The 26,054-nt window shown below is 42.6% G+C and overlaps 1 protein-coding gene across 2 annotated transcripts in view; it reads left to right on the top strand.

The window, feature by feature from the left end:
* BEND4 (BEN domain containing 4) overlaps window positions 1–23,534 on the top strand; it is a 29,716-nt gene extending 6,182 nt beyond the window's left edge. The window contains exons 2-5 of one of the 2 annotated variants that reach the window (XM_072336212.1): window positions 1,082–1,648; window positions 12,858–12,949; window positions 16,399–16,568; window positions 19,799–23,534. In XM_072336212.1, coding sequence (XP_072192313.1) covers window positions 1,082–1,648; window positions 12,858–12,949; window positions 16,399–16,568; window positions 19,799–19,808 — 839 coding nt within the window. In that variant the 3' untranslated portion in view covers window positions 19,809–23,534. Of the gene's footprint in view, window positions 1–1,081; window positions 1,649–12,857; window positions 12,950–16,398; window positions 16,640–19,798 lie in introns of both variants that reach the window. The other variant, XM_072336211.1, reaches the window with a different exon arrangement.
* The last annotated feature ends 2,520 nt before the right edge of the window (window positions 23,535–26,054 follow it).

Raw genomic sequence — 26,054 nt, 5'->3', positions numbered from 1 at the left:
GCTCTCCAAATTTGGCAGCGCTTAAATCTACCACTTTTTTTTTATTATTATTTCCTGCAAAATGTTAGTTACATCTTTCAGATGCCTAAGGGAGCTCAGCTATAAGCTATAAATAATATTTTTAAAGACATTGTTATCAGGGAAATGTAGCAGGTCATACCATAAATCAGAGCCAGACACGTTGGCCATTTGCATGTAGTGCAGACACTGTTATAGCAGCTTGACTCTGCACACACACATCCTGCAGAAGTAACCCATCCTCTAGTGGTGTTGTATTTTGCTTCTCCTATCGCTAGAGGCAGGTCCAGGCATTTGTGGCATGGCATGCTTCCTTGCTTCCAGAAACTGCTCAGCCCCTTTTATCTGCTGTGAGATAGCAGCATGACCACAACTTTGCGAGCAGTCACAACATAAAGCATTGCTCCTCTGTCCAGAGCAGCTTTCTCTGATGCCTTTCCTTGGTTTAAAAGGTTTTTGTGTGTATTGCTCTCAAATCATTTCTGGACCTCTTTGGAAGCTAAAGCAAAAGGAGCCATTAAAGACCATGTAATTGGAGTGGGTCTCATGAAGTGGCCTACGTCCAATGTCTGGTAAGTGCGGCAAAAGTGAAAGGGACTGAAGCTTGGAAGCCTTGTTGGAGAGGAACGGGGCGTAGGAGGAAGATGTAGCACAAAGTCCTTCAGATAGGTACAGGCAGCGCTCACCAATGGCTTGAAATCTGCCTCAAAAGAAAATACTCCTGTAAACTTTTGTTGTGGCAAATTGAATGGAATTAATATTTTTTCCCCATATTTCCCTGTCTTAATCTCTCCGAAAGAACATGACACTAAGCGGTGACTATCATCGCAGTGCATTTCTGATTAACAGCAAGGGCACGAGGGCACTCTCAAAATAGAAGCAAAGTCAGGATTGTTTTAAATCACGGTGTTGCAGAAGTATGAAAGCAGAAGCCGTAATTTTAATATGTTCAGAAATAAAATGCATGCTACTGTGAATGGTTGTATACATTCATCTAGCTGCTGCTGCCTGGCAGAACTTTTTTGCATTAGGTTTCTGTGATTCATCTTTTCTTTTGTTTCAGAGAGTCGAATGATTCTGGATGCCTTTGCCCAACAGTGCAGCCGGGTTCTAAGTCTTTTAAATTGTGGTGGAAAACTACTGGACAACAATCACTCTCAGTCCATGATTTCTTGTATAAAGCAGGAAAACCCAAATTATAGTGAAAGACAAGAGCAATGTCAGCTTGGGAAAATGGTCCATAGTCAGACGTCAGACATTTTAGACATAGAGATGCAGTATATGCAAAAGAAACAACAAACCTCAGCCTTTCTGAGAGTTTTTACTGATTCTCTTCAGAACTATTTGCTTTCTGGGAGCTTCCCTTCTCAGAACACCTCGTCAGTAAATGATTTTAGCCATTTGGCAGATGTGGATCCGCTTTCAACCTCTCCAGTACACACTTTAGGTGGATGGACATCTCCAGCAACTTCTGAATCTCATGGTCACCCATCGTCTTCTACGCTTCCGGAGGAAGAAGAGGAAGAGGAAGAAGAAGGTTACTGCCCTCGGTGTCAAGAGCTTGAACAGGAGGTAATTTCACTGCAACAAGAAAACGAGGAGCTCCGTAGAAAACTGGAGAGCATTCCAGGTAAACAATCCCCTGCTATATAATATTGTCAGTCGGTGATAGAAGTAGTTGAGGTGATAAATTGTTTTACATTCTAGTTGTTTTTTTTCAAGTTTGCAGTCATCATTATAAAACGCTGGCGTTTGTCTCTATCCTAAATTCCTATAGCTGTGCCTACTGAAAAATTGTCTGCATGTGAATTGTGAATTCTAGACTGATGAGCAGCGTTCAAGATGGGATATACTTGTAATTCCAAATGTAAAGCATCAGGTGGTTTATCATGATTGTTTCAAATATATGCTTTTATACCTAATTGCCTGTGTTGTTCCCTAAGTAATGTTGCAGCTTATAGATCTAATTCCCCTTGGGGGTTCCTGATTTGGTTACTTAAAGAAGCTGTTCAAAGTTTTATCCTTACTTTTAACAAAATGGGTTCAGCTTTTGCCTTGAACAGTATCTCTTAAGCTGCTCTTAGTTTTGCAAGAGGTATAGATATGTCTCTTCCCATTCACCTTCCAATAAAACCCAGAGAATGAAAGACTTAGCAACTTCTCCATTGCAACACTGGAGGAAAGAAAGCAGACAGAATAACCCTATCCAGTATAAGTCCTGTCTGTGAAAACCTTTTCATTCCTTTTGAACTTAAGACTTCTCACTGTTAAGATGCACTGAGATACTTGAAGAGTGGGACCAGATGAGAACAAAGTATCTTAAACCCACATCCTCTAAACTTGAACCACAAACAGAAATGCACCTCAAGTAACACTTAAAGCAAATCAGAAGTTGTCCAAGAAAATAAATGTACAACACACTTCTTTTCCAGCACATCTCTAAATGCTGGGTTAGTACAGCTTTGCTTACTGAACTTTGCAGTGCTAGTAGATGCATGCAAAGTTCGTTAAGCAAATCCCTAAGTAGCAGGAAGGTACAGATAATTCAGCATGGTTTGCAAGAGAGAAAATACTCCAGAGTTGCTAACAGTGCAGAAAGGAAAAAGGCAACAACCAAATGTATCCTGAATACTTACTTAGTTTCAAAATCTGAGCAAAAAGCAATCAAGAAAGGAGCTTTTGTTTTCACCATTCTCCCCAGCTACTGGAGATATATTATTAATTATTTGCTTTCCTTCATGTATTGGGCCCTCAGTGCTACCAGCAAATCGCATAATCAGCATTGTTCAGGGCAGGGGAAACTCAGCGTTTAGAATACTTCCCCGTACACCTCCCAAAACCTGGAGTCACCGTAACTGATATGCTCTTGCTGCATTTAGTAGTGGTCTGTATATCGCATGGAGACACTGTGTGATGGAGATGCGTGAACTTTAGCTCCTGCTGAATTCTAGTCTTAGAACCATAAGGTCAGAAATGATAGTTAGAATCTATAATTTGACCTGCGGCTTTCAGTCAGTGACCTGTATTGAACCCGCTTTCTTTTTTACTTTGACTAAAGCATAACATAGATTTAATGGAGGTAGCATCCCAGAAAGCTACCAGTGCTGACTTGTAAACTGTACAGGTGGCTCTGCCTCTTACATTGGTGGCTGACACCAGCAGTTACATGGGTGACAGTGTATGTCATGATATGAAATCAGCTTCTGTCCAGACTTACGTGCTTTGCTCCACTAAACCAAATGCTGTGTACCACCAAGTGCTTTTTCCAGACTAAGGTGTTTAGAAATTGAAAGCTGGCTTAATTTCCATCTTTAGATAAACTAAGCAGACAGAGCTATTTGAAGCTACCAGCATGTACTGGATCCTTCTTTGTACCTCTTTTCTCCCTTCTGCTCATTTCTTTAAAGTTTGAGCACTGGAAATGTGTACAATATGCTCATATCTGCCTGACTGAAGGAGGAATAGTCTCTTTGTTCCCTCGAAACAGCTCCCAGAAGGTAGCTTCTCCTTCTGGGTGCATTTCTTCCTACACATACCCACTTTGTCTTTGGCTGTATTAATTTACTATGTGATCCAGGTTGCTTTGGATACACTACTTTTCCCACTGCTTGTTGGTTCACAATTTTTTGAATTATCCATAGTATTTTTGATTGTTTTTACATTAACTTCCTGATCCTGGTTAGAACTGATGAATGTTACTGAGGCTGCTATCAGTCCCTGTAGAACCCTGCTAGAAACACATTTATTCAGGGTGATTCCCCCAGTGACAAACACTAGAGATGTCAGCAGCAGTTTCTTAATGAAAGTGTGTTATAGTCTACTGATGCTTTTGCAGTCAGGTAGCACATGGTAGTTAAATGCCCTTCAGGAGCCTAGGTATATTAGATCTGTTCAACCAAACTTTTCCAGTCAAACCTTAGTAAAGAACAGCAGTCAGGTTAGTCAGATGGGATCTGCATTCCACAAGACCGTTTTGACTGGCATTCATTTTATTCATGCTCTTTGGTTCTTTGTCAGTCAAATCCCATTGCATTTTCCTGTGCCAGGATTAATGCCAGGCCAAGCAAGCAGTGCTCACGTGGGTCATCATGGTTACCCTTCATCTCACTTTAAAAGTGAGGAATGTTACGGAGACACAGTCTTTCTCACCCTTCAGCAATACTGAAACACCTTGTTAGTGGTGTGTCAGAGGAAGCAGGAAAAACTAAAATAAATGTGCAAGGATGTATGACTTCACCAGCCAATATAATACAATCATCAAGTCACCTGATGCTGTCTGGGTGGCATATAAGCTTGAAGTATTGGAGGAAACATCAAGAGCCACACAAAGTCCCATATGACTTTGCTGCATGCTAGGCCAAGGTCTGGGCTTCCTGACAGTCCCACAGCTGCCTGTGACTTCCCAAGTGACTTTAAGCAAGTCAAGATTGTGTCTTATTATTTCTGCCTCACTTGCTGGTTCTGCTCCAGCCACATTCTGCTACCAGAGCAACTGACAGAAATTGCCCCATAACTTGAAGTGCTCATCTCTGTATGTAAGCATGGACAGTGCCCAGAGCTGATCAAGGCATTTCTGGCTCTTTTCTGAGGCACACAGGCCTTCCTGAAAGTGTAATGTCTCAGTGGTCTTGGTTCCACCTGCCGCTTTAGAGCCATCCTGGAGCACAAGCCTCCTTCCCCTCTCCTTTGTGCACCTCACTCTGGTGTTCAGCAGGCTGAGCAGGGCCATGCATGCAGAAAAAATCCTCTGTAAGGGCAGCCAACACAGCATGGAGGCATCTGGTTTAGTAAGGAAGTGACAGTGCCATGCCACCCAGTTGCTGAAGGAGTGCCATGCTGGCTTTGTGTGGGCCCTGTCAGGAGCTCCTGCTGCTATGCCTGGGGTGCACTGAGGGCTGCCCAGTGCCTGCAGCACAGGAGCTGAGGCAGATGCTAGAAGCAGTATAAACAAGATAAAAGCACTAGCCTGACCCTTCTGTTCTATAACTGTGAATGAATCACTTCATCCCTTTCCTGAAATACTTAGCTTTCCTTTTTTGTGTGTGTGTTCCATATGCAAAGGGCCTTTCAAAATCCCTGAGAGTTTGCATGCTAATAATACCTGCCCTGCACAACTGATTGGAGATCTGCAGAGCACTATTTGCATTGCATGCAGAAAGACAGCTAAGAAGTGTCTCTTCAGTGAAGGCACCCACTTCTGGTTTTTAACGGGTATTATAGAAAACAGTATCTTGGACACAGAAAATAAGATTTGTCTCTTCCCAGCACTCTTCCCTGTAGCCCTGTTGCTATAGGTGCCCTCCGGTACTCTCTAACCCCCATAACTTTGGAGAACAGTTATAGAAGGATTAGGTAATTCCTGGAGGAAGTTTGGCAGATTTGCCATTCGCTCTTTAAGGTTCTGGGACCACAAAGAGCAGAGCAAGTCCATCAGTATGAGGGAGAAAATGTGGCCTAATCTCCTTCCTCTGTATTAAAATTATCAGGGCTGCAATCCATTCCCAAAAGTAAAATCAAAGATTTATTTGTGAATCTGCATGTAAGACCTGGGCCTAGCCCATATGATAGGTACGATTATTATGCAGTTCTCTTTCACTGTTGTCAGCAGGGTTTTCTCACGACTTTCTGCCTAAAAGGGAGGAGAGAGGTATTTCTGCATGTTTGAAGCAAAGGCGTGGGGTCATGTGTGAGGGTTTGCCTCCTGGTGCTCTTGCTTTGCTGCACAGTTTCAGTCAAACCAGCCTGAAAGTAGCAGAAAGGCACAAGGAAGTAAGACAAAGTGATCTGTGATGTCTGTAGTAATTACTCTTACATCACTGGCCCAGCAGCAGAAGGAAGAAGAACAGGGGTGAACAAAACCCTCAAATCTAGAGGTGATTAGATAAGGAGAAGATGCCGCTGCTAGCTGAAAGTAGCCAAAGCAAAGCAGGGTTTGCAGATAAAGTTAATATCGGTGTAATTGAAAAAGTCAGACAAGTTTTCCTGAACATTTTGTGTGCCCAGAGCTTGACTCTTTTTCCCTAAGTCGAATGATCTAATAAAAGACACTACGTTCCCCTGGAAATCCTGTCTCTTTTATACTTTCAGAACATCACATTTCCAAAGAGCCTACTGCAGCAATAGCAGAGATAAAGCAGCCATCAAGGGTTGTGATGAACGCTTTTTCATGTCTCTTTTTGTTGTTCTTTTTTCTTGATGTTCGTGCTTAACCAGTTCCATGGTTTCCCTTGATGCTTGGGATATTTTGGTCTGATCTCTGGCCTGTTCAGCTTCAAAGTGTGAGGTTCCCTAAGCCTACAAGCCTCGACTGCAGCTGTCACCAGCTTTAGTGGGACTCTTCTGTAAGAGGGCTTGCTTGAATCTTCCTGCAGCATGGCTCTGCTTTCAGCTTCAGTGTGCAGCTAGCTCACCCTACCAGTCTGAGCTTAAAAAGTCCCAATTGTTGCACACCAGGGCTTTATTATGGCTTTTTGTCCTGTTCATTGTTAGGTTTGCCCTTGTGAAAACCCATGAGAAGTTGTGCAGGCAGGTTTTCTTGCAGATTTGCAGAGAGATTCAGTTGAGCTTTGGTTGAATCCTTAGAGATGGAAAGGACCTTTTAATGGTCATCTAGTCCAGCTCCCCTGCAATGAACAGGGACGTCCACAGCTCTAACAGGTTGCTCAGAGCTCCATCTAGCCTGGCCATGGAAGTCTTCAGCGACGGGTCTTCCACCACCTCCTCCAGGCAGTCTGTTCCTGTGTCTCACTACAATCAGCCTTCTCTTCTCCAGGCTGAACAGCCCCCACTCTCTCAGCCTGTTCTCAGAGAGGATGTGTTCCATCCCTTGGATCATTTCAGTGGCTCTCCTCTGGATGCACTCCAACAGGTCAGTTTCTCTCCTGTATGGAGGACCTCACATGTGGATGCAGTATTCCAGGTGAGGCCTCACCAGCACAGAGTAGAGGGGCAGGATCACCTCGCTCACCCTACTGGCTGTTCTTCTTTTGAAGCAGCCCAAAATGTGGTTGGCTTTCTGGGCTGTGAGGGCATGCTGCTGGCTTATATCCAGCTTGCCATTCACTAGTACCCCCAAGTCCTTCTTGGCAGAGCTGTGCTCAATCATTTCATCCCCCAGCTTGTCTGGGTTTGTGTTTTTATTAAGGTCAGACCTTAGTATTTGTGTGACACACTTTGCAGTTCCTGCTTCCTGGAATTTCTTGGTCTCACTGTTACTTGTTAGCAGCGTTAATGCATATGGTATTTAATAGGAGAGGTTCCTGTCCTGCAGACCTTGCAGCTGTGGCTGAGGCTTGAGGGGGAATAGGCAACTTCTATTCAGAGGCAGAAATAAATGCCATGGGAGGTTGGGAAGCAACACATTCTTCTTTCCTGAAAGAAATGTTTTTGCAAAAGAAAATTAAGAGAAATAAAATAGCTTTTCAGATTCAGATTTACAGAAGTAACGTTGTTTTCCACTCCACCTGGAAAGCACGAGAGAGATTTTAGAAGTAAGAGGATATTTGCTGTCTCTTTTTCCTTCCAACCCCTGCTTTAAGCAGTGATGATAGGCCTTTTCAGCCAGTCCTTAATGCCCTTGTGCACATGATGTTGATTCTTCAGCTCTCATCTTTCTGCTGTCTGCTCTCACTAAAAAAGAGAGCCGCTTTTATTTTGTCACCCAAATACCGAGATCCAAATTTGCCAGGACTTGAGTGCTGAGATCTGGAGCTCATTACTAACTCCCCATGTCCCATTGCCTCTCACTCTTTCAAATTCAGCACACCCCAGCTTCTCTTCACAGGTTATCACAGCTTTCAGCTCACTATTGAAATAGATTTGTGTATAGGCTGAAATGATACAAGCTGTGTTATGCTGCACACTTGTCCAAATCTCAGAGAGGGAAGGGTCTCAGTTAATACTTTTAAGAAATTCACCTTTTCGGCAGGTCCCATATCATATGTCACATCTTTTTGACAGTCAAGCATCGATTTAGAAATGCCCTGAAATGAACTCCAAGTGAAGAATGGCTCAAGGTCAAGCAAAGAAGGACGTGTTGCAGTGGCGAGCAAGTCTTAATGAACAGCTGTCAGTCTGAGTGGGATGGATGTGCGTGCGCATGCTTCCCAATTTTGGGGTGCTGAAATCCATGCTCTGCTCTGTGAGGCACAGGGAGAGATGCTAGCTAGTATCAGCTTCAGACCACTACATCTCATTAAGGAATAGAATAACCAGGTTTCTTGCCACCTGCTTACTTGGGCGATCAGAGCCCCACCTACATTGTGTTGCAGTAGAGGCCATGTTTTAGAGGAGCTAAATGAGAGCCCTTGTTTTGACAGGTCAGAGCACAAGTGATCGTGAGTCAGTGTTTATAATGAGAAGAATGAGTGCAGACCAAACCAATGCTACCAATATTCTTGGCTCTTTATGAAAAGCTGGCTTCACAAAACCAAAGAATATTGTCGGAGCTGAGGGTAAAAAAGAAAGGGAGGGTGATAATTGGGAAATACTAAAAGCATTTTATTGAAGGCCCCCAAGGTCTATATAGGAGGTGGAGATTCCTGTTGGTTACAGAAACAATAACCTTAGAGAGACAGCAAAGACACAGTTAGAAACGTAACAAATGGATTAAAGGAGAAGTAGTAAATAAAAGCCAGGGATGAGAAACAGTAGAAAATGAATAACTAAAAAAGGCATCTGGAGTCTTCTGTGAGGGAGTTGTTCTTTCCCTGGCAGATTAGGAAGGTTACTGTTTGGCTTAGCAAAGAGAATGCTGAGAAACAACCTGACTGCTGGCTGTAAGTGCGTAACAGGGAACAAGCACTTGTTGCCCAGAAGTTTGAAGAAGCACAACAGAAGAAAAAGAACATTGCAGACCTGAAATAAGGTGTGCGTTTTTAATGGAGAAGTAGTAGGGGCTAAAAAATAACCAGCCAACGGTAGACCCTGCATGGCTGGGGTACCTTGAATCTTTCTGCTTTTTACCAGCTCACACTTTCTGCTGGAATGGTGGGGCCTGGGAAACTTTGTAGCCAGTGTAGTTGGTGGCTGATACAGACAACTGTTAGTAGAAAATAGGCTATTCCGCAGAGAAGGCTTTAGCGGTGCCAAAGGAACATTTGTTACAGCACTCGGAAACAAAGTTTACTGCGTGGAATAACAATGAGGTCTGTAACTTTGATCAGTTAACAATGAAGCTTTGCCACCTCTGAGTGTGTCCTGCTTAGTCTCTGCTCCGCATCTCAGCTTGGCCAGCTTTCCCAACATACTGAATTCTCCTAGCACCTCCTAGCACCATTGAGCTTGCTCAGAGATCTCAATCCTTCATCATTCCCTGCAGGCCTCGTTGCTGTGCTGCTATCTTTCCTGAGTCACACAGAAAGTAAGGAGCATGGAAACTTCTTCCTAAAGGGCAGGAAAATTATTGCCTCCCCTCAGGCTTTCTACTAAATCAGATCAAGCATTATTTCCACATTAGCATCTTTCACTTTGGTTACAGTAAGAACAGATCGCTGTTGGTAACGCCACTGACGTTACCTGATACATGCAGAAGCGTGCAGAGAACTGGCTGTCCAGGTGATGATCCTGTTAACTCTCTGGAGACCACATCAAAGCAAAATAAATACAAAATGAATAAGTGAGCGGGTTTACATCTTTATTCATACTTGCAGGGAACCACAGGCCCTTCTAAAGTTACGTTTACTGCAGGGTTTGGAGGAAAGAATTCCTCTTGTCTCTTAGCAAGGAGTATGTGTAAAGCTCAGAGAAGGGCATGGAACCAAAACTGAACCTTTGTCTCTGGAGCCTGCTGCTGTCCTCTTTGAGGCTTCCTTTTGGGTTTAGTGGAATGGCAACCTGAGAAGCCTGGATCCTGAGCAGCATGTGATGTTTGAAAGGCAAGGGTTACTTGTGCCAGCAGCAAGCTGTGTGATGCATGAGGATTTTATGGGTCAAAAGTGCTCAGAGTCCTTCAGTTACCAGAACAATACAAAAATCATACAGTTTTGTACTTCAAAATTTATTATTTATCTACTTCAGCCAGCTTTTAGCACCTTTATGCTTCTCACCAGCAGTGTGAAAGCATTTTGTCAGCAGGGTGCAGTTAGAGCTGTACTTGTACCAGGGACACAACAGGTTGAATACTTTCCTGCTATCTTCTTACTTGTGCCCCATTCATTTGGAAGAATGTGGAAGGGCGCTTCGTGAGGCCTGGAGATCACTGAAACTCTGGGGAAGAACTGATGTGTTGGTGGCTGTTTGTGCTCAGTGAAACTGCTAAGCAAAAAGGGGCACATCCAATGACAGCAGCAGGATTTTTCTCACATACTTTGAGTTTCCCAGCTATTACTCAGCTGTCCTCCAGGTCACAGATCACAGAATCACAGAATCACAGAATGACCCGGGTTGGAAGGGACCTCAAGGATCATGTAGTTCCAACCCCCCTGCCTAGCAGGGCCACCAAACATACGCCTTTACTAGATCAGGTTGCCCAGAGCCCCGTCCAACCTGGTCTTGAACGCCTCCAAGGACGGGGCATCCACAACCTGGTCTGAGCATCTTTTCTTTCTAGCGATGGTGTGTTCACCCATAATATCCCTTTGCACTCTTCTTGTAACCTCCCAAAAGATCCCGGGTATCTGAGAGGGAGGTTTTGCTGACCATATCACACAGGTTCTGAAGTTTCCCAGAGCAAATCTTCGTGATCCTTGTGCTTCATCCCTGGACAGCCATTTAAACACAGAGTAACCTGTGCATGGGTATCCCCAGTTCAAACTTTGGACACATCAGACAGCAAACACAGGCAAAAGGGATGTGTTTTAAGTAGGGCACAGTTTCCATTTGTCTATTAGAATACCTCCAGCCTCACGGCAATCAGTCAAATCATTAAAAGGAGCTTTCTCCTCTACACCAGCCTATGATGTCCTTAGTCAGCATTTAATTTTCTGCAGGGACTTGGACAGCACTGTTTTGTTGAGCTCTTCAGGCAAGCGGCAGTCACCTAGCACAGGACCGCAGGGACTTGGTTGTGCTGAACAAAATGTAAGGAAAGGATCTTCAAATACCATCTCATCCTTTAGCTTATCCACAGGGACAAAAAGACATATATAACTTCTTTCTCCATAACCTTTCCTGTATACAAAAATGAGGAAGAAAAGGCAAATCTTTTCTTTCTGTGCCCTCTGAAGAATATCCAGTGTACCACCTGTGGTTAGCACGTTTTTCTCCTTTGTTCCACCCAAGAACTTACTATACTGTTATTTTTTTATTGCTGCTATAGGCTGAAACACAGCTGTCAATACAAGGTTACCAAAGAGGTTGGTGAGACTATTAAGCTTAACTGCCATTCTGACTTCTTCAGAATTGAAACGTTTTCCAAAGCCATCTGATGACTTAATTTAAAAGGCTCTTTTTTTTTTTCCCCTACAAAAATGTGCACACTCTCTCTTCCTCATACACTTACTTCAGCAGTGTCACTGCGTAGCACCTACATTGCTGGTCTAGAAATAAACAGTGAGGTCACCAAAGATATTAAATAGTTCAGGTCACTGGAAGTGCTAACTTTTGTCCAATAGAGTTCACAACTTCATGGTAAAGTACTTATCTGTTAGATCAAATGATATAGGAGAGTCTTTACAGATACGTCAGCCTGAGGTGAAACGATTTGGTAGGAGTTTGTTACCCATGTAAGGGACTCTGCATGGCTCCTGTGAGCAGACCTGCTTCTCACAGGGCCAAGCAGAGAGCAGTGCCTTGGCAGGGGCTTGTTATTACCTACTGGGAGTGCCCAGGGAGGAGTGCAAAACACTGGGGGAAGGCCGCTGTAAATCCTGCCTTCGTACAATGTTGGTGATTTGAGTTGCTTGCTTTCTGATTGCCAGCTTGAGACAAAGCCCAGATGCCAGCTGTAAAGGCTGAGAACTAAGAAATAAATAAGGAGGAACACTGAGATTTCTTTTCCTGGATAAAAATCCAGCTGAAGCTAAGAACATCTCTGAATACTTTACTGAAACAAGCCACACAGAATGTGAGACTGATACCTTTAAAATGATGCTTATTTAGTCTTGGAGGAGTCGGTTTTAATGTTGGGTTAATATCTGTTTAAGTCTCCTACTGCGTTTCAGGCTCAGGAGAAAAGCACTGTATCTCAAAAATACTCCAGAGTTAATCAGGGATGTGGCAGCATCTGCTTAAGAGAGACCTGTAATTGAATCATCCCTAATTAACCTATCACCTCAGCAGAAGGGAATAGGATGTTGGTACAACTACTGAAATGGATGAGGGCAGTGGGGATGGGAAGGGGAAAGGACGAGGGAAAGACAAATTAAGCAATTTGCCTAACACCTAGTTTTATAGCAAAAAAAATTGGAAGGAGGAAGGGAAAAGAAATTAAAGTATATGAATCATTAAATCTGTTCGGTGTAGTTAAGCATGCTGTGCTTTCAGAAACATTAGGGCATATTTATGTGTTAATCAATGCATGATTTGGGTCCAAGGAATGTTTTCTTGTTTGTACGGTTTGGGCTGTTTACCGTGTTTACAGATATTTTTCCTATCATTACTGCTGACCTAATTTGCATTTCTAATAATTGTCATTTCAAACTAGAGAAAGCCTAGTTTACAAACTAGCGGGCGGAAAATAGAATGAATGTCAGAGATCTCCACATAGGAAATAATAATGCAGCGTCAGCTGTGTATTTATTGAATGAAACGACAACACAAATCAAAATGAGGAATATTTCCTATTTGAAATAAATCTCACAGAAGCACACAAATCCTGAGGAACACTGCTTGATTTAATATTGTTTCCCTGTTTTGTGCTAGCTGACTAATATACAGTAATTGCCATTTGTTTCATGCAGTGCCCTGCCAGACTGTTTTAGATTACTTGAAGACTGTACTTCAGCATCACAACCAACTTATGGTACCACAGCCAGCAGACCATCCGACTGAGGTAGTATACAGTGAAGACAAGCTGCTTATTTTTGTGTTTGAAAATTCATTGAAAACCTGTAAGAAAATAAATGAGAAGCTGCTGGAAGAATACACGTAATAGTAAAATACATAAAATCTTATACTGAACTGTCATTCTTGGTACAGTAATCCCCAAAATGTAAGAGCATCATCACTAGTGCATCTGCATCCATCCCACTTGGGTAATTTTCTCTCCCCCTTCCCTTGGGAATGTGATTGATGAGTCACAGGTGGACTTCAGGCTGGGGCTGGGCTGGTGAAAGCTGTAGCTGGAAGCAGGGAGCCTGGTGAAGTCCCCCCCTCCTTCTCCCAGCTGAGTGGGTGCTACTGGTTGGCTGAACGCAGGAGGCTAAGGCACTGCCAGCCTGGAGAGAGAGAGAGAGGGAGGAAGTGGAGAGTTTGTGGCCAACAAGTGCTTTGTAAAGAAAGAAAGTGGGGCTGCCTCCAGCTTCCCACAGTCTCCCATTGTCTAATGCAACCCTGAGCTGGTGTAAGCTAAACTACAAATTACTTCCTTCGCTTAGGCACCAGAGCCAGTGTATGACTTCAGGAAGTATTCAGTGCACCCTTTCTTTTCAGAAAGGATCCCAAGCAAAATGTTACACATTGGCTATTTTGTGCTCAATGCAAAGTTTGGGGACTATTGTACTTATATGCCTTTTGAAGGCGCTTCAGTTAGAAAGCAGAGAATTGATGTCCTCCCCTTAGACCCCCATAGACGTGGGTATCAGCTCTGGTGTAACTCATTAATTTTGTTCCAGTTTGTTTCTGTTCAGGCATGTAAAAAGTGTCTATATTTCAGGATCTTTCTATGCATGCTTGCATTTATATAGCCCATACGTGTCACTACATGTCATTCACACGAGCAAAATCACAGTAGGGAAGACATAGGTCCAGTTTGATCCAGTCCTCCTATTGATCCTTATATAAATTACATGTCATGCAAGTCTCACAAAGTCCAGTTGAGCAGTTTTGCTGAAGATGCTCTGCAGCAGTTCAGACTTTGCATCAGATTGCTCCTCTCTTCAGTTTTGCTCTGTGCAAATTGCTATGCATATATATTTATATTTCTATATCATTGGATGTTATCGCTCCAACATATTCCAGTGTTTCATTTTCCCTTTTTAATGCTCTTTTGTTTAACTAAATTTTTCCAGCACTGTAAAAATGAGGCTGTTCTGTAGTGCCCACATGGAATCACTTGTCATGATGTGACAGAATTTTTTATTCAATTAAACACTTAGATGCTGATCTTTTATTCATAAGTTTAATCATGTACAAATAAAAGCATGAACACATTTGTACTTTAGTTCATCCTTCAGGATCTGCTTATTTCATTTCTGGAAGATTTTCTGTTTGTTTTAGTTTAATGATTGCTGGACGCATCAAACCGCATCATATCATATATTTACCACGAATATTTTGCCCAGAAGTGCCTTACTCTGGCAGCAAGTAATGAAAGTGTATTTGTAGCAGGAACACAGTAATTGTTCAACAGAATATCATAACACTGTATCATGCCTTTGGTGAGGAACAAGGAAAAATACCCTAAATTTCAGTGGGAATAAGAGAGAAGTATAATAAAATTCGGGCTGAGGAAATTACGCAAAATTTATTACCTTCTCCACAGTTAATAGTAATGGGAACTCTCGTGAAATTTAGATGCAAGGCCTTCCTGCGCTTGATTTAAAAACCCACATTTCCATTAGAGCGATGCATTTAAACAGAAAGGTGGCTTTTAGGATAACTCGCTGCTTAGCAAAGCCACACACGAGCATCCATCCCTAACACATGTGAGTGAGCTTGGAGCATAAGGCTGTGCAGGGACTGGCTTGCCTAAAAGCAGGGCAGTGCCCAGAGTCAGCTGCACCAGTATCGGTAAGAAAGGATTTTGCTTCAGTGTATTTTATCTTAATAGGAAATAAAAAGGAAGTTTCAGGGATCTATGGTATATAGAAAAGGGATGTGGAGCAAGCCTCTGGACAAAAAAGTGCCAACATTAGGGTTAGGTGAGCGTTACATCTGAGGGAACAAGCCAAGGAAATATTAGTGTCAGCTCCAACTGTGTTGCGATATTTGGCCATCAGAGCAACAAGGCCCATCTCCTCCTTTATGTTTTGGCTTCCATTGCTGAGTTTTGGATTTGCCCATGGGTGATTTTGCTGTGGTTTACACAAAGCCAGTTAGGTGTGCAGTGAGGCGAATACATGGCATGCCATCATGTAGGTGATGCTCCTAGAGGTGTTCCACACACTGGGAAGTGACCGACAGGCTCTTCAGTGACCCCTCTTCACAGCCTCCACTGCTTTCAGCCTCATGCTTCCTTATCTAACTATCAAAAAAATTAAAAGCAGATCTCAAGGAGAAACTTCAAAGATGATGCTCTCAAGCTGCCCCCAGCACGCTTTTAGAACCGTATGAAAAGAGACAAGAGCAGTTCTTAAAAAGAGTTTTCACATATCAAAGATGTGAAAGCAGGATGGGTAACTTTGCAGCAGCTGACCACAAGTGTAGCACGCGGGTGTAAGAAACATTTTAATAAAGTGGTGTTATTGCGGGCATCACTGTACAAGTGTCTAGGAGGGCATGGTGTTATTTGCGTGGTTTATTTCCTTATTGATTTTGTATATTAACAGTACCATCATACATTAATTGACGAATCCCAAAGTGTAGCGTTTTATAGGAGGCAAGAATGAAAGCAACACAACTGAGGTACAATTGACTAAAGAGGGTTTATAATGGGTGTGGATTACAGGAATCCCCATAATTAGTCCCTCGGCATTCATTTAATGTTGGAATATTAAAGCACACAAATTACGAAGGTTAAAAGCAAAATTTCTTTCCAGCTGACACGGTGGCATTCCTGTAAAGCTGTAATTTGAGTTAATATGGCATTCATTAATAGTAATGAAGCTTTTAGTTTTCATAGTTGCTTTCTTTATTTTCTTTATGTTTTTATTTCACAGCAACGTAACTGCTGTCAGGTTTCAGGTGTGCGCTACAGAAGTGATAAGTTTATTGTAAAAATAGACCAAAAGAGCCACCTCTGAAGAAAACTGTCGGCTGCTGTGAAGCAATCCATTTGATCATGCTCTTCAAAGACCCTTTCTATGCATTTTAACAGATTAAGAAGAAAGGTTATATTTAAATAGTATATCCAATCGCTGGTTCTCAGCACTTTTTGACCTACTTGCTCAAGTGCGAATTATCAGTAGCCATCTCTTAGACGTGTTCCTTTCACCTTGCCAAGTTGCAGTTATAAAAAATGGAGATGTAATTGAAAAGGTACTCAGTAAGAGCAAGGATGTGTTCACCTCAGTGTGTGTTTCTCTGTCAGTATCCCAGCTGTTTAAGAAGCGTGTGTTTTTATTGCAGCCGACGCTATTTGCCTTGTAAAATAAACAGTGGAAATATTTCCTTTTTTTTCAGGGGAGCAAGCAGTTGCTGAACAACTATCCTGTCTACATCACTAGTAAACAGTGGGATGAGGCTGTAAATTCATCAAAGAAAGATGGACGGCGGCTCCTTCGATATCTCATCAGATTTGTTTTCACAACCGATGAGCTTAAGTACTCATGCGGCCTTGGGAAAAGGAAAAGGTCAGTGCAGTCAGGAGAGACAGGTCCTGAAAGACGTCCTCTGGATCCAGTAAAAGTAACATGTCTCAGAGGTACTGCATCCTTTCGCTCAGTGTCCACCATATGTGATCTCATTTCACCGCATTGGCTCTGGCTCAGTAGAAGCGTTTGGCTGACAGTTGCGCATCTAGAAGGGGTTTCAAAGACAAATGACAAGCAGCCAGAAACCCTTGGTTTTTAATACATACATATGCGTATGTATGTATTAGATTTATGTGTATAGATATTTGAACGGGAAAGAAAGCAGAGCTGCTTACTTAAGTGAGGAGACAGATAAGTCAGTGAGTGCATGACACCATGTGAAACTGCAAAGGAATATCAGGCAGTGCTGTTTGCCCTCTTTTATAGTAAAACAGACGCATTCTTTGATGCCAATACACAATAAAGTTAACCAAAGGAATATTTTAAGCCAAACGTGTTTAGCAAATGGCACTCAAAGTCAGTGAACGGCCTTTGAGTCAAAACCTTACCAGGATTCAGAATAGGTTAGGACTTTCAGTAGGGCCAAGAGGTTATCCATCTGCAGGTTAGATGGATAAATACAGGTGTGCGCAAATGCATTGTCCAAGGATTTAACTTAACTTCTTCAAAATACTGATGTAACATTTACTGTAAAAGTTAGGGAACCCCCACATTTGTCCTCAAAGAGTTTTCCAAGCAGTTCACAACAGCAAACAGTGACGATGTTGGACTATACAGAAAAATTCTGTTGCGGCATTTCATACTTGGGTTTCCTGAAATGTTAAGACCTGTTGCCGTGCTTTATAATGAAACATACAAAGCAAGGCCTTTTAATGTTCTGCCTTAAAAATATATATTTCTGTAGTTATTGGTGCCTGCATTTCTTAAGCGCATCTGCTTATCATTTATTTAATGAACTTCACGTATAGCGTTCTATGAGCACATGCCTTAAATTTAGACTGAGCTGACTTCAGGAATGTTTTACTCATCAGTGTGGTGTAAAATGATACATTTTCAGCAGCCAACAGTAATATTTTTTAGTCACATAACAGCAACCCCAACTCGTTACACGTAAGACAAGGCCTCTTCCCATTTGGTTTAGAGGAATTCAGCAAGGCCAAGCAAATCATAAATTTAGTTGTAGCACACTGATGTAACCAGGTAAAGAACTCAGTTTTTATACACAGCCAAATTAGGCAAAGATGTTCTTATGCTATGAAAGAACCTGTTAACCTGTTCTATGATACTTCGTCAGTCCTTACACTCCATGAGGGCCCAATAGAAGGGCAAGGCCATTGCACAGCATGCCACAGTGGAGTCTGGAGCTGGATTCAGGGTCTTAGAAGTTCTCCTGGAAACTGAAGGCTGAAGGGCTGAATACTGTTTGTTAAATGGATTTACATTTCATCTAACGATTTGTGCACAAACTGAGAGCTAATGCCCTTTTCTTCTTTCTCCCCTGCCTCTTCTCATTAGGACTAACAATAATTCCAATAATTCCACCTGTAGATGAATTTACATGTATCGCTAATTGCCTCTTCAGGCACTAAGCAGACCAAATGTGGAAGCATTCTTTGGGAGAAAGAGAAAGGCCAATTGCCTTAATTTTCAGAAGATTGAACAGGAAGTCAAAATGTTCAGTGTAGTTAAGAAAGCCAAATAGACAGTCATCCCTTTCGACTTCCTTGTGTGTATGGGAACATTATGACTTTCCACAGTGCCAAGAGTTAGCTACTGACTCCTACCCATTTTCAAGCTCAAATAATACGTCTGACTAATTTCCAGCATATCACACCATGGTCAGAAGAGGAAACTGCTATTCTCTGCATTCAGGGTAGATTAAACATCTGTAAACATTTTCAGTGTATTCCTACAACAGCCCATTGCCTGGAACCAGCTTTCCAGCTGCCCGGCATGCCTAAGTTATAAGATTAATCCTTTACATAGTGATCATTTCTTTGAGAATGTATCAATTCTTTGAGAATGAGTATGTTTGTGAAGCCTTGTGTGAACGTAACTAGGAATTACTGTTGCCTGTGTGGATGTTCAGGGAAATGAACTTAAATCCTAGATAGCTATCACTTCTGCAGACACACTGCTGGAAGAGCTATGCAAAAATCACATCCTAATTGTCCAACTGATATCTTGCAGGCACAGCAACTCATGTAGGAGCACAGCATTACCTGGTCTCAAGACATTGTGACAGTAATAAAGTTACCTTACTCCACTTACTGTGTGCTGTTGGCTTGTCAACAGAAGAAAATGGAATTTAAAAATATCCTAGGAAACACGGCACTGCATGAGGGAATAACTAATGTTACAGAATAAATAAGAAGCTGGGTTCCCTTATAAGATACAATATATCCGATATATCTAATGAGGCTCCCTCACATTTAAAATTGGACTTAGATGTTTCAAAGTCCAAATAACACCTATTGGAGATCTGTCTAGCAGTTCTAATTCCAGAATCTGCAAGTGTAGTTATTGGACATCAAAGAATCTGGAAAGAAATGTTAAAAGCTAATCATCACACACGAACAGCTGTCTACAGAAGCAGTGGCAGCTTAAACGGCCAAATTACATTCAGTACAGTTCACTTTCCCACACATTGATAACTATTGCATGGCTCCCCAATTTAGACCCTTTCATCTCATTTAGCTATTTCTAAGGCTAGTTTAGTCTCTGGAAAAACAAGTGTCAGATTCCAAGATGAAAAGAGCAGGACTTAAAAGGAAAGAAACTCCAAGGAGAAAGTAGCACCAAACTGAAATGCCAGCAGTCACGTTTTAGAGCAGGTCGCGTGCTGCTGCAGCAGCCTGCTGGTGTTCCAGCGGCCAGCAGAGGGAGATGATGAAGATCCTTGAAAGTAACCACACACACACAACGGGTTTCAAGTGAAACACATCCCAATTTAAACTTCTTTTACATGTATTGCAGGCGCTGAATCGTAAATGTCACTTAGAATTAATTCTTTTTCTTTCTACGAGTGGGGATTTTATCTTCAGGTCTCATCAGGTAGAAGAGCAGACATGCATGTGGAGAAACACACTTGTAGAGAAGTACAGTAGGTCCAGCTGGCATTATCATGGCATTTCCCATAAGGCTTTACTTCTGCTTAAGTAGAACAGTGATGCCCTGTTTCTTATTTCCCATGGGCTTTTGATGTCTGGGTGATAGCAGGTGCTGCCAAGACAAGCTGTTTTCTTGTATTCTTACCTGTTTTCCTGCAGAGTTCATTAGAATGCATTGTACTTCCAACCCTGACTGGTGGATGCCATCCGAAGAGCAGATCAACAAGGTCTTCAGCGACGCGGTAGGACACGCTCGTCAGGGGCGTGCAGTGGGGACTTTCCTTCACAATGGGAACTCATATTACGAAGGGACTGACCATCCGGGGTCACAGGATGAAGTCTTCAATAGAGGTATGCAAGATGGATCTGGTGATTGACAGCAGTGAGAGGAAACTCACACAACAGTAGCAAGCGGTTAATTTAGAAGAGACTATTTGTTAAGCATACTTACCCTGAAGTCATTTAAGAGTCCAAAGCATGTTTGAACACATACTGCATACATCTCAGCTTCTCCATTCTATCATATCCTCATTTACAGAAAGAAAAAAAGTCCATTTCAGAATCTGCCCTTTGGGATTTCTCAGTGCCTATTATTTGCAAGCCCTTTGTAGCACCCCAAGGGGAAACTGCAGTTTGCTTCATCTAGTTCTAGAGAAAAGATCACTTCAATATTACAAAGATTTCTAGAGAAACAAAAGCTGTCATTTTGTTTGCGTATTTCTAACAGGCCCAGATCTGGACCTTCAGACGGAACAACCAGATACTATTTGCTTTTCCTGAGCAGGAGACGTAAGAACACATCTCCATGCTTGTGACGGTAAAAGAAGTGGTCACTCATTTCGTAATCAGAAAGTAGCACAATTACAAATGCTACCTTAAAATACCACATAAGATGGAAAATTCAGGGACCTCCTTTAGCCAACTATGCCAGGAAATTAAGCTTCTTGCATCAAACAGCACCAGTCGTCAACCACAGAGTCCTTCAAAGGCCCAGAACAATAACAGGCACTTCTAATAGATAAAATTTACTTTGTGTGTTGGATAGAGACTATATTCATTTAGATTTCTAGGGAATTAGACTTGATTGTGACAGTTTTCATCAAAAAAAGAAAAGATGGCTAAAAACAAATGGCCTTTTCAGAAGACAGGTTTTGCTTTGTCTGTTGCTATTCTGCAGCTACATTACGTAGCTTTAGAGGTTTTTAATTGTCTTTCCTTGTTTTTGCTTTAATTTGTGTTTTGTATCCATTCCTCAAAATGGATGAGGCAATGTGCTGGTCTCAACAGTCAGATGTTCAGTAGTGTATTCAGGGAGGAGCTGAGTTAGAAAATCCTAATTCAGCATTTCTTTGTAAGAGAAGTAAGCCTGGGATCCAGACTAAGAGCTGTAAAAAAGGATATGTTCTAGAGGAGAAGCCAATTCACAGCAGAGTACAATATGGGAAGCAGATGCTGATATAAAGGAAAAACAATCTGTCCTTTTCAGACATTTAATTTCAAAGGCTTGGGAGTCCCACGTCCCTCCTAATTGATGCACTCCAGAAATACGTAATGCCAAAGAGACAATCCCTTTTACTTTCAGCTTCAGGGTGTTTCCATCTCCATACCCTGGTCAGTCGCCCAGGCTGCTGCTGGTGTTGGTCAGTGCCTGGCCCAGCCTCCTTGAGGTGATATTTCCCAACAGATGGGGATGGGGAACTGGTTTTTGGAAAGAAAATCCAAATTTTGATCACCTTTAGTGCTACCTCATCAGTGTTATTTCTCCTGAACGTGTGTCTCATACTGCTCAGCTTTCCCACCCTCCTCGCTCAAACCATTGGAGAAGCTACTAACTCCTCCTTCCACCCTTCTCTCTTTCCCAACCTTCTTCCATGCGCCAGGCAGGGCAGGAAACACACACCACATTCCTTTAAGGGCCTTGAAGGTCTCTCTGCAGTGCAGTGCAATGCAGCCATAGCCCCAGCCTAGCTGGAAACAAGGGCCTGGGGCAGTCCCACAAATAGCAGCTCACCCACACCACCATTTTGTCCTAGCATCGACCTCCTCGTCACCCGCCATTGTGAGCGGCCTGCAGTCTTCTGTGTGCACCCTGCTCAGCCAGGATATGCTTTAGGCCCTTAAATGTCCAATACCTCTTGACTTATTTTAACATTGGTACTTCTGAAAAGGGGGCTGGTAGGCGCTCATCTGACGCAGATGATTCGATTTATTTTCTAACATGAACAGCAGTTCAGTCACGCTGCACCTTACCACAGGCCAAGGGGTTTGGGGGCAGCATCTCTCACGTCAGGCAGAGGTGACTTGCTTGGACCAGTCAATGAGGTGCTTTGGCTGAGGGGAGAGAAACTCGGTGTATAGAAACGTCACAGTACAGATATCCTATAGTAGCTTTTCTGTGTTGAACTTACACGTTTTTTAAGAGAACTATTATAGAAGATGTTACATTGCTCAGATGGTGTAAGTCTTGCTGGTGTATGTTCTATGTGGTGACACTTGCCAGATCTACTTGGTAAAACATGTCAGAGCGTGCGAGTCAGCATTATACTGTAAATGTGTCCACGGCAATGTGTACCATGCTGTATTTTTGTAAACATTGTGATGGTTCCTTTCAAATGTTTGAACGTATGAAATTAACAATACAGAGGCTTCATTTTTAACAGTCTCAGGACAGAATTCCTGGACTGGACAGACCTCTCTCACTTAGTAGCCTGAAGATTCTCCTGGAATACCTTGTAAGTCTAGCTTTACTTTTAGTGTAAAAAGCATAGCCAGTGTCCTGGTACCACCCACAGTCCTGCGCTCTCATACTGTGCAAAACACCCAAATGTATAGTTTTGACCCAAAAGCCACGTAAGCACTGGAAACGGCTTTCATTTATGAGCAAAATCTTTCCCTCTGCCTCTTGCGTGCAGTTACCAGTGCATGACTAGCAGCCACAGACCGCTGTCAGAAGATGGGAGCTCATCTCTTTTTGGGTTTAGTCTTGTTTTTAAATTAACAACGACCATCTCCCTTGTTTTAACTGCTGTTGTGGCCACTCGACTCCTGACCCACCCATCTCATTTATCATTCCACCACCTCTCACTCCAATTACCCGAGTCACAAGGCATTATAAATGTACACACATCAAAGCATCGATGTAGCCGCAAGATGTTAGGTATAACGCTCTGGAACCTGAAATAACAGATAGCTGTAAGCCCTCGCACAGCGAGACACCAGGATTGACGCGCCGTGCTTTGCACACCAGCACATCCCTTCTGTGCTGGCTGCTGGCGGCAGGCTGGCAGCAGGAGGCTGCTATCCGTCATGTCACTCCCGCACGTCCCAGGAGGATAGATCCTTGTCTTATCCCTCCGTGCTCTTTAATCTTACTGTCATTTATGTGTCTGCCTCCTCTCAAACTTTGTGTAGCAGTACCGCACGCCCATCTGTGCCAACATGCCTTCGCTATATTTTCTATGACAAATATTTGTGGAGAAACTGTGATTAAAAAACCATTAATCCTGATATTTTTATTGTTATGGTGTAGTTAATTCTATGAATACTTTCTAACGATGATTGTACTGTGTAGAGTAAGTACAGGTTAGGGATAGGCCTTTACCAGATATTGTACAAAACAAAGTGCATAGTGTAATATAGACTAGTAAGGTTTTTGTGACAATTTCTATAGGATGTGTGAATTGTTTTCTATGTGGCAACACACATTTCTTTTGAAAAATATAAAAAACTTAGAGAATTTTTTAAACAGTCAATATTTTTTAAGTATAAAGACATTTGTTACCTGCAGTTTACTATTTCAGGCGTTAATCCTAATTTGAATATTGGTTTTATTACTACATACCTCCAGCTCCATTTGTTCTGTTGCATAACAATGCACAATAAAAGTTGGTCTCTGGTTAACTGTTCTGTCTCGCTCTGTACACACCACAGCGACGGTGGGGCACTATTGGAGGGGTCTGGATCGCAGGCCTTATGAGAAGCTGAGGGAGCTGGAATTGTTCAGCCTGGAGAAGAGGAGGCTCAGGGGAGACCTCATTGCTCTCTATAAGTGCCTGAAGGGAGGTTGTTGGGGGTCAGCCTCTTCTCTTGTGAAACTGGTGATAGAAGGAATGGCTTCAAGCTGTGCCAGGGGAGGTTCAGGCTGGACGTTAAGAAATACTGCTTCTCTGAAGGGGTGGTCAGGCAATGGAATGAGCTGCCCAGGGAGGTGGTGGAGTCACCAACCCTGAAGGTGTTCAAGGAACGTTTGGACGTTGTGTTGAGGGACTTGAATTAGTGAGAACTATTGGTGATGGGTGGATGGTTGGACTGGATGATCTTGTAGGTCATTTCCAACCTTGGTGATTCTGTGAAACATCCAGTTCCTTCTTTTTCCTTACATATTGAGTTAGAGTCAGTACAAAACCATCAAAACTGATAGAGCAGTTGTTTAAATAACATGCTCACTTAACCATTGCTGAACATTTACTACCAAAGCAAACATCTTCCTATGCTGTCTTGTAAAGACAGCAGGTGAAAGGACATTACAACATGATGCTTTACCTTAGAACAACATTTTGGTGGTACTCAGGTGCTCTATATGACACCCTACATAGCTCCTCTTTGGATTGATGCACATAGAAAACCACTCAAAGGCTTCACCCCATTCTCTATCTCATACTTTTGCATCAGATTTCCCAGTCAGCACCTGGCCATCTTCAGAATCTTCAAAAACAGAGCTGCTTATGGATCTGAGCTATCTACATGAGCTGAGGGCCATCAGGATCTCATCTTTCTGCTGACAGAACAAGATGTTCTCTATTGCTGTCTTCCAATGTCTGACAGGTTCTTACGGCAATAGCGGGGCTGGTCTCTTCTCACTGGTGACAGCTGACAGGATGAGGGGAAATGGCTTCAAGTTGTGCCAGGGTAAGTTTAGGTTTGATATCAGGAAAAGCCTCTTTACCAAAAGGGTTGTTAAGCACTGGAATAGACTCCCCAGGGAGGTGGTTGAGTCATCACCCCTGGGTGTGTTTAAAAACCCTTTGGATGTGGAGCTCAGGGATGTGATTTAGCATAGAGTTGTTAGTTAGGGTAGTATGGTTGGGTCGTGGTTGGACTTGGTAATCTTAAGGTCTTTTCCAACCTGAGTGGTTCTATGATTCTATGACAGCCATAGGGCAGCACCCAGAACACCACAGACTGGGTCTTCCCAATCCATATCCTCATTGAAACATCACCCTTTCACTAAGGATTCCAAACTGTCCACATTTATTAGAACATTCTCCTGCAGCTTTTCTTTTGATTTTGATTTTTGCTAAGATATCAGTACAGCGGTTGAAGGGGAGGCTTATTTGTAAGATCTCTTACTGAAGTCCTCCATAAAATATTAGGAGTGATTCTTGAACAGAACTGTTAAGGTAAAACCAGAAGGACCCACTTTGACTTGTAACCAACCACCTAACACAGTTATTTATGAACGGCCTTTCAACAAATGCCCCACTGGCCAATATAGGATTACTTAAGAATTCCGGTTTACATTGCAGAAGACACTTTCCAAGTGGCTGAGACCACCTGCACGGCTATTAAGACAGCCCAGAAAACAGACCCCAGGACCTCGAAACCTCAAAAAGAAAAGGCTTCACATTTAGTCTACCATTTCCCAGCTCAGGCTTTGTGCCATTTGGTTCATTAAAAACAGAACAAAATAAAACAAAGAAAACCAATCACACCCCACCCCGTTGGCAGTGGAACCACCACCCAGAAATAATATTGTCTAGCATGGGAAATGAGTTTGCGACACAGTCGTTCACAATCTGAACACCACACATTAAGGTACGGCAGAACCTTGAGAGAGTTAATCCCTTTAAAGGGAGGAATTCCTATGAATAACTAGCAACCAAGACAGATCTGGCACGCATAACATCTGGTTACTGAGGGTACATCTTGTATGTTGGTTGGCTTCATTGGCAATTCTGGCACTCAGAAGTCCTTTGAGTCACAAAGCTTCTGCAGAAGATAGGATTACACAGTGAGCACTCAGGAACACTCCCAGTAATAACTGATGGTGGGGTGACGGGTCATACAATAACCTGATTAATTTCTGAGTGCAGAGAATTGGTATCGGAAGTGCCAGCTGCTCGTGCAGAAGGACACAAGTCCTGTAAGTCTGCACCTGGTGAATCACTAATCTCAAGTGAACGATAGCTGTCTTAAGAGGCTTGGACAGCTTTGCTGGTATCGTCAAATCATTACTTACCGACTGCAGTCCAAACTGGAGATAGTACCAGAGGGTGTCTGAGCTGGGTGGGAAGATCTTACTGTGTACTGGGGAAGGAATTTCACTCTTTGAAGATCCAGGTGAATAGGATTCAGAGCAGTGAAGAAAGTATTAACAAACACAGCTTGGCTACTCTGGGCAGGTTACTGGTATATG

This window comes from Excalfactoria chinensis, chromosome 4 (genome assembly GCF_039878825.1).
Source record: "Excalfactoria chinensis isolate bCotChi1 chromosome 4, bCotChi1.hap2, whole genome shotgun sequence".
Lineage (NCBI taxonomy): Eukaryota > Metazoa > Chordata > Aves > Galliformes > Phasianidae > Excalfactoria > Excalfactoria chinensis.
This window is presented reverse-complemented; position numbering and strand designations above follow the sequence as displayed.